The following is a 9,339-nucleotide window of genomic DNA, read 5'->3' as shown; positions in this document are numbered from 1 at the left end:
CAGACATATAAATACAAAAAACGGCCAATTTCGAGCACTTCAAGATGTTAAAAATGTATTAAATAATTTCAAAGTATACAGTCAGTCGACGTTTCGGCCTAACTTGGCCTTCTTCAGGACATTAAAAATCCAAACCGTTAACGCATTACAAAAACTCTTCTTCCCTTACAATAACTGAATCAAATCACAAACGCTACTATTTACAATATTTAGATCTCGCCGAAGTATGTGGAGAATTGGTCATAATGAAGTCAGAAGTAATGATCGAGTATTCGTCAAGTTATCCGCCGATTCACTTTGTCGCCAGACCGTCTTAGTGGCAACTAAACCGAAAGTTAAAACTTGAAATAACCACTAGATTTCACGACAATTTGTCGTGAGTTGGGACTTAATTAATAAATCTAGTGGTTATTTCAAGTTTCAACTTTCGGTTTAGTTGCCACTAAGACGGTCTGGCGACAAAGTGAATCAGCGGATAACTTGACGAATACTCGATCATTACTTCTGACTTCATTATGACCAATTCTCCACATACTTCGGCGAGATCTAAATATTGTAAATAGTAGCGTTTGTGATTTGATTCAGTTATTGTAAGGGAAGAAGAGTTTTTGTAATGCGTTAACGGTTTGGATTTTTAATGTCCTGAAGAAGGCCAAGTTAGGGCGAAACGTCGACTGACTGTATACTTTGAAATTATTTAATACATTTTTAACATCTTGAAGTGCTCGAAATTGGCCGTTTTTTGTATTTATAAAAAAATAAAATATGAACGTTTGTTTCGTAAGAGGGCAATGGAAGGCACGATTACGATAACTGTGGCCCTTTGATTTGATGATGGTTTCTGGTAGTATTTTTTACGCTGAACAAAAAATTATATATAGGTCTTATAGAGCTAACTGCTCTAGTTCGAGATATACAGTGTTAAAGTTAAAAATAAATAATATGAATTTTTAAATAATACTTTAATAGTGTGTATAGACAGTACACATGTAGGCGGCAAACAGGGGTGGGTGGGGTGGACCTTGGTTCGCATGGAAAGTTGAAAACCCGAACCGTACAATAATAAATCTTGTTTCGCCTTATAAGCAAGCCAGGGTGAGGTGGGGTGGATTATCTCATCCTAATGTCTTGCGTTGTTTACGTTTTTTGAACGTAAATCGTAATCCGCCTGCGGCGGAGCCCCTCCCCCGCATAAAAAAACTAATCTAACTCCAAGCCTATTTCTAAAAACTTGAAATAAAAATTTGGAAATAGAGACAAATATTTTGATCATAGAATTTTTTTACTATTTTTCCCGTATGTCTCGTCAAAAATGCCTCTGAAAACCACACATTTCAAGGGTCCAAAGTTATTGTAATCGTCCTTTTATTTTTAATTTTAACATTGTATATCTCAAAAACTAAAGCAGTTAATCCTATAAGAGCTATATAATTTTTTGTTCAACGTAAAAAATACTACCAGAAACCATCGTCAAATCAAGGGGCCACAGTTATTGTCATTGTCTCCAATGGAAGGTTAAATAAATAAGGAATTAAATTCACATCTCTGGAGGATATGAATTTAATTCCTTTCTGAGAATCTGAGAATATAGGGACGCAGGACGCAGCCTATGGGTGCGTTCCACTTAACGCTCGCAACGCTCTTATTTCATCCTTGTTGTTTGTCAAATGTTAAACAAGGACGAATGATGCTCGCGAGCGTTGTGAGCGTTAAGGACGCTCTCCGGTCCTTATACTAGAGAAAATCGATTTTCTTTAGATTTTCTTGAAACTATGAATATACGTTAATTTAGGTGTGTTTTATGCGTGGTATAAATTTCAGTACCTCTTCCGGTATAAAAAATCAAGATACTGAGCCTCAAAGTTTCAATTTTTACCAAAACAAATTTTTTAATTTAATTTTTTTTTTAATTTTGGCATTTTTTCCTTATAGAACTCGACGAGAGGAGCAACTTTGGTCCTTTTGACCAACCTCGTATCTCTTACCGTTTGGCCTGGAAAACCTTTTCATTAGTAAAAGTTGAAACTTTGAGGCTCAGTATCTTTATTTTTTATACCGGAAGAGGTACTGAAATTTATACCACGCATAAAGCACACCTAAATTAACGTATATTCACAGTTTCAAGAAAATCTAAAGAAAATCAATTTTCTCTAGTATAAGGACCGGAGAACGTCCTTAAGTTGAACATACTCTAACAAATGCGATCGTCAGTAATGGAGGTAATGTGGAGGTAATGTGTTGGTAATGTGGAGTAATGCGAGGTAAATACTTCGCTATTTTATCCGAAATGGCGTATTGCGATAGCGTTATTGACAGGTCATAAATAAACACATTAATGTTAGATTAAAAAAGCTCCGATACATGCGTGATGATAATGTTAGCCGAAACAACGTAGCCTTTATTGATGCACGCAATTGTGTGGCATTACCGTATATTAAGGGACTTAATATACGGTATATTAAGCGACGTATATTAAGCGACGTCATTCGTCTCACATTAAATAAAGTAGGTCTGGACGCAGTTTATACTATACCTAAAAAACTTGATGCCATTATTAGGAGAGGTAAAGACACACTCGATACGGATCACTCTACTGAACTGGTTTATAGGACCAATTGTGATGATTGTAACGCTTCGTATATAGGACAGACTAAACGTCATTTACAAACGCGCATAAAGGAACATTGTAACGACATTAAAAAACAAAACAGTAACTTCCGTCGCCAGTAAATAATTCAAAACAAAAGTCGTTTTAGTTCGACCCAACTGGCCAAATTAATATATTATTCATAAATTGCACAACGTTTCGGCCGAATTCCGGCCCTTCTCAAATGAGCTTCACGCAATCCATCCGCCAAAAACCGCATATAGAAATCAATTACGTCGCTGACGTCGTGCCCTGACTACTTGGCTAGTTGGGTCGAACTAAAACGACATTAAAAAAGACGACAGCAACCACACTCTGTGGTCAGCAAGCATAGCGTTACATATGGGCACGATTTTGACTGGTCCATTGTTGATATACTACATAAAGAGAAGAACACCAGAAAACGTGAAATAGCCAAGACATTTTTCATAAAAAGACAGACCGATACGATCAATCTTCAAAAAGACACGGACAATTTGAATCCCATATATGACAATGTTATCGCAATCGCTTGATTTGTTTCTCGTTCGACCAATGTTTATGTTCACAACCTTCTGATGTTCTTCAATTTATTTATTAAATCCCGTCCGTCTATTCAATGTTAGTCGCATGAACATGCTCGCCTCGACAACACGTGTGCTACTTCTTACAACGACATAATGGTTTTAATTTGCGCATATATACTGCATCAATTCAAGTCACTACCATCGACATTCTACATCTTTATAAACTTATGATTTTTTCGGCAAAAATCTTCATGGGTTTAACGTAAAAGTGATGGTTCTTTTTTATTAGTAGGTATTACATTGCTTTTAACTTTGCTCCGTTAATTTTAAAATATGACTTTAATTATGACCTTTTAGACCAAATTGCTTTGTAGACTGCTTGATAAGGATCCGAACCAAGGATCGAAACGTCGTAACGTTTGTGTTAACTTTATATAATAGCCAATTGAGTCGAAATAAAACCTCTTATTATCATTATTCAAGTTGCAAGCGCTCAAAAATAGGGGATTTTTTAAAAATTTTTAAAAAGAAATTGTTAACCCGATCAATTTTTTGTTTATTTTGTTTCTTTATTAACATTTTAATACAAGATATGATTTTTTCAAATTTATTTATTGAAAGTTTGTAAATCTCCTTTTTGCGAGTTACCTCAAAAAATCTTTTCCTCCATGGCGACCATCCTACTAATTAATCTCTGGGTAATCTGAAACAAAAAACCGAAGTGGGATATAATCTTCACATGTGTGGCTATCACGTGAACTAGAATAAAGCGAAAAAAAGACTAGAAAGCAATGTTACGTCCTGTGGACTCCACGATTTTTTTCTTTCGTGGAAGTACTCTTATTCTAAGAAACAGGAAATCATAAACAGCGGTTATCGATTGGCGAGTTGATGTAAACCCGACACATTCCCAAATGTCATCGCTCATAAAAAAAAACAGACAATAGCAAATAACAGAAACCTTCCAGATGACTCGAACCAAATAATTCAATTATCTTAACGGGGGGCATGGGTCACCATAAATTAAAACACCATAAGGATCTTGAGTGAACTTTTGAATTACGCGGCTAAAAGGTCGCATTGATCTCGTGCTTTTTTAAACAGACCCCACAGTCACCCTGTCACATCTATCAACATCAAAACGTCCACACGTGTCATCTGTTTAGAAACACGGAAGTTGACCTCAGGGCTCAGATCCACGCTTCACAATAATTGATACCGATAAGACACTGAGGGATATTAGCTTTCATAATCAAAGAGCAGGGTGATAAGAATTTTAAAATAAACTCGCCAATGGATAACCACTAAATAGAAATTGCATCATAGATAACGACGATTTTTCGGTAACTCGTCAAGAGATAGGCGGAAAGCCGAAATCTATGTCACAATCAAAAGAAAACTCTACCAATTAAAATCATCCTAAAGATTAAACCCGCCCCCTTAAATTCCTATAAAAACCGTGACTCCACTTCCAGTACGACGCAGTTCGGAAACAGTACGACAACAGTTTGCAACGCAATTCGAAACACAGTTCGAAAGTACCATCACTGCCAGTCTCGACGCGTCTTGTTGCCTTTTCTTTCCAATCAAACTAAACTCTGTACGCGTCAATGCAATCCTTCACTTTGAAAAGATCGACAGAGGCACAAGATAAGAGGCTCCGGTAATAACGAAGTAAGTAGGCCTCGTAAGTAGGACAATAAAAAAGGGCGTCGTATAAAGGAACGAGGAGAAGAGAAGGAGCGCGAGTTGCACATGATCCTTTGTCATCCGGTAGGGTAGGCAATCGGGAGCGCCGTGATAAATGGTAAACATTAGAACGAGGGTTCCGATCGTCGAACCGATCCCTCGCGCGCTGAACTCTTCCCCGAGGAAATCGCGCAATCTCGCGCGAAAGAATCTCGAAGCGATAAGGATCGGAGTAAATAGTCAAAGAGATCCGTTTTCTTTCCGATTGGATTACTTATTCCGCGCGATGCAGTCTCGCGATGTGGAATAGCGAGTTTTGCGAGCAATATCACCAGGAACGGTGATGCGAGTGTGTGTTCCGCGGGAAGTGAAGTTCTCACTGTGGTTTTTAAATCTTTTTATAAAATCTATTATTCGAATACAACAAAATACAGCTTATATTTCTAAATAAATCCATGATAATGTTAATTTGTATATTTGTTTATGTGTTTCACCACCATCGTTTGTTTTTTATAAATGAGTAGTGCATGCGCTTCTTCGCGAGATTTATTCGCCAATTTTCTAGATTACCTAGTTATACGCTTATACGCGTTAGGAGCGCGGCATCACCGACATCTCCAGCCGAGTCTCGAGAATCGCGTGCTCCTACTTCGAATAAAAGATGAAGAATAATGAAAAACCACAAACACCTTTCAGCCGCCTTAATTCCCTCGTTTAACGCGGCGTTTTCCAAGGGAATCTCTCCGCGTATATTTTTTTTCATATATTTTTTATGGCTAGAGAGGGAAAAAATGGGTAGTAGCATTCAACGTAGTGCGAGTGTAATTTCTGCGCTTCTTCGTAGCTTTTGATCTTCGAATAGGGGGACTCGTTGACTGTTTAACATCGAACATTTTGGAGTGCTTTCGTTGTAGCTTGGACCGTAAAGACATTTTACGAAACAACTGAAGAATTTTTCACAGTGTTTTAGTCAGAAGTATGAAATTTTCTATGAAAAAAATTGCAATGCTATTGATCAACTTTTCTCGGTTACGCAATGCGAAACGGCGCCGCGGCTCGACGATTTAAGGGCGAGAGCGTGGACCGCGGGCGAAATTATGCAAAGTGAATGAAGATAAAAATACACAATGGATAGGGCGCACGCGATATTATATATTACACGATGAAATCTTATTTATGAGCGCGGCGGTGGACCTACCCCGGTGGATGCGAGCAGCTCCAATATTTTACCTCATCGGTAAAATAAGGGCTACGTTCAACGTGACGCTACAAATGCTTTGGAGCGTTCTTCTTCTCCTTCTTTCTTCATTGAAAGAAAAGAGAAGAGGAATGCTTCGAAGCATTTGTAGCGTCACGTTGACCGTAGCCAAGAATTTATATTCAGACACGGTTCCTTTGTGTGACCGGTATTCTCCTTCTCCCCCCCCCCCCTCTCTCTCTCTCTCTCTCTCTCTCTCTCTCTCTTTCTCTCTCTCCCCCTCTCCGAGTTCCGGCGAGCCTGGAAAACTGCTCGAGCATTTTCGTAACTATGTCGTTGGACTTTCGTGCATCCAACGCCAAATTGACGCTTTCTTACGACTATGATGTAGACACGAAGAATTTAGACCGAAACATGCGATCCTTTACCAGCCGGCGGCGGCGACGGCGCGGCGGTCGCCGTTCTTCCAAGAACACGTTGCAAGGTTCTTTAATTAATCCCGAAAAGGGACGGTCACCGCGGCCATCGCAATGAAACGGCTATCAGGGTACCGAGCGTCATTTGCATGAAAAATATTTTACGCGTTGTAAACTTTTTGCCTGACAATCCATATTCGCGAACATTCTGCAATATGGGATTAAAAAAATTGTGGAGTACCTTTTACGTATATTAATTTTTAATTTTAAATATCCGTGCAATATTATTCTTGGAAGCGTTTTTTTCCTCTCATCGCGTATTCACGTTTCGATAGTTTCTTTCTCTTTCAACATGAAATTCTCTCCCGCCCGCAGGCCAGCGGGAAGAGCGGGATCGTTTAATCTCCTCATAGAAACCATTGTCGAGCCACAGAACCCTGAGATCTTGAAACTCCGTCGAGAGAAGAAAACGCTAAAAACTAGCAACTATTAAGTCCTTCAAATTTTCTCTCGCATCTCTACCTTTTCCTACAAAAGTCTATCGAATTCTCGGATCCTCGGATTTTATTTCTCAAATTTCATTTCGGCTACCGCAGATTCATAACGTATATAATTGTATACATTTAAGCGCGACACTTTTATTTCTATTTTTATTTTAATTTCTTTAGTTGCGATTTAGTTTAATTGATTCGACACACACACACACACACACACACACACACACACACACACACACACACACACACATACATTCAGCATTTCTATGCAAAAAATAATTTAAAACACACAAATGTATTTTTGGCGGCCAGGATATTAATTTTTACATAGATTCTTTCTCCATGAGAATCTTGCCCGAACACCTTTGCATAATGTAACACTCGCGGATATTTCATTTATACACACATACACGCACACACACCGTCCATATTTTAATTTGCCTGACTCTCAATCTGTACTATTTAATTTTCTCTTTTTTATAATTAATGTTCGAATTGATTGTAAAAACTTAAAATATTTCTTAAGTTAAGACCTCGCCCTTTCAGCTCCTTACACCCTCAAGTCGCACATGGTCCGATCCTAGGTAATAGGGAATTCTTGACCTGAAATAGGACCGACGTTCGCACCGCTTTCGGTAAGCGTCATAGCGTCTCGTAAGAACGTTGATCCATAACCGGAACCATCGAAAAGTGCGTTCGACTCGAGGCAGTCGAGGCAGTCGAGGCAGTCGAGGCACGCGCCTAGTCTCGTCGAGACCGCGGACATGTGCGGACGTGTTTTGTCCTGAATAATTTTTTAAGAGTGCTGATGCAATTAGTGCCAAGTTTGGATTGAATCTTTCAAATATTTTGAGCTTGGACTTCGTTGCTCGAGTCTGGATTAGATCTGACGACTAGTATGTGGCCGAATTGAACCCGAGTGAGGGGATTGGAGTCATATGAAGAAAAAAGAAGAAGAAGAGGCACGCGCCTCCATGCGTGTACTCGAGATAACAGTAAGTATCTGTATTACGTCGCGTCTTTTCATACCCCTACCTCTGGCTAGCCTTTCCTTCGCGCTTTCCAGAAATTCCCGCGAATCTCGAGGTTTGAACGCAACAGTAACAAAGTTTGTTCCAAACAATAAATATTGATGAGAAGTCAATTAATGGTATAGAATAATGTCAGCGATACAAACGGCGATGCGAGTCAGGCGCGGGACGTGGTGCGCAATAAAAATTAAGACATGTATTTACAAGTGACGAACGTTTCGGCTCTTCCTTTGAGCCATCTTCAGCATTTATTAACACAAGAGGAAATCTATTCCTCCAGAGCTCGAGGTAGCAAGCTCCCTTCCTGAGGAGATGTCGTGATAAGCGAGCTGGTACACACGATTATGGTGGACATTTCCACACTAAGAAACGGAAAAACAATATGTTTAATCAATCGTTAAAGGAAACAGAAAAGAAGAAAGGAGAGGGCTCACTTCAAGTTCTGCAGCAGTCAAAAAAGTACAATAATTAAAAAGTCGTAGCAATCAGGTGTGAATCCGGAGAGTCGCACATCTCGGAAAAGAAGCGAGAATATTGCAGTCACACACGTGTCGGTTGAAATCGAAATGAGAAGAGGGTCACAAGTATGTTGGTCGGAAACGTAATTATAAACAAAGTAACCGGCCGGGGAAGGGAAAAACCGCGCCTGACTCGCATCGCTGTTTGTATCGCTGACATTTTCACGAGTCCAAATATATAATAAAATAATGTGTTTCTATTTATATCTTTAATGGTTTTTGGTTTAGTGGTTATTTAACTACAATTAATTGAACAGAGTTTTGAATTAATGCTGCTAGGTAGGATAGTTTTTTTTTTACCAAAATTCTGTAAAGGGATTATTTGGTACCAGGGATGTACAAAAAGATCCCTGGGGTGTGGACAAAATAATCCCTAAGGATTATTTTTAGTGTATTAAGGATTGAATAAAGAACACAAAAATAGGTTAGTACATTATTTATTATCATAAAAAATATATTATTATAATTAACGTAATTAAAATTGAAACACAATATTAAATTGAATGTGCAATTTCGAAAAGGGCATATCTCACATTTTTTGGCTTATAGGTTTTTTCACTAATATACATATATTCTAATTACGTCTACACATCTTTTTGTGCGAAAAGGGCACTCAACTTGCATCAGTATACACCGATGTCAGGAATTCTGTCCAACAATAATTTCGAAAAAAGCACATCTCTATGACATGTGCCCTAATTCATTATTCTAATGATGTCACGAAACAATAGTTGTCGTTTTCGCTAAACATTACAAAATTACATGAAATGTTTCTGACATGATTTTTGTATTCTACACAGGAAAACAGAATATTCTTGATTTGAAAATATCTTTAGT

General features: G+C 38.4%; 1 protein-coding gene across 2 annotated transcripts in view; it reads left to right on the top strand.

The window, feature by feature from the left end:
- Nucleotides 1-7,698: 7,698 nt before the first annotated feature.
- Nucleotides 7,699-9,339, top strand: part of LOC139783314 (uncharacterized) — a 58,105-nt gene continuing 56,464 nt past the window's right edge. For both annotated transcript variants that reach the window (XM_071722467.1, XM_071722466.1), the window contains exon 1: nucleotides 7,699-7,948. In XM_071722467.1, coding sequence (XP_071578568.1) covers nucleotides 7,892-7,948 — 57 coding nt within the window. In that variant the 5' untranslated portion in view covers nucleotides 7,699-7,891. The remainder of the gene's footprint in view (nucleotides 7,949-9,339) is intronic.

This window comes from Temnothorax nylanderi, unplaced genomic scaffold, assembly GCF_030848795.1.
Source record: "Temnothorax nylanderi isolate EJ_2023f unplaced genomic scaffold, tnyl_v1.0 TNYL_tig0488_pilon, whole genome shotgun sequence".
Classification (NCBI taxonomy): domain Eukaryota; kingdom Metazoa; phylum Arthropoda; class Insecta; order Hymenoptera; family Formicidae; genus Temnothorax; species Temnothorax nylanderi.
The sequence above is the reverse complement of the archived record's forward strand: the minus strand, read 5'-3'. Positions and strand labels throughout refer to the sequence as shown.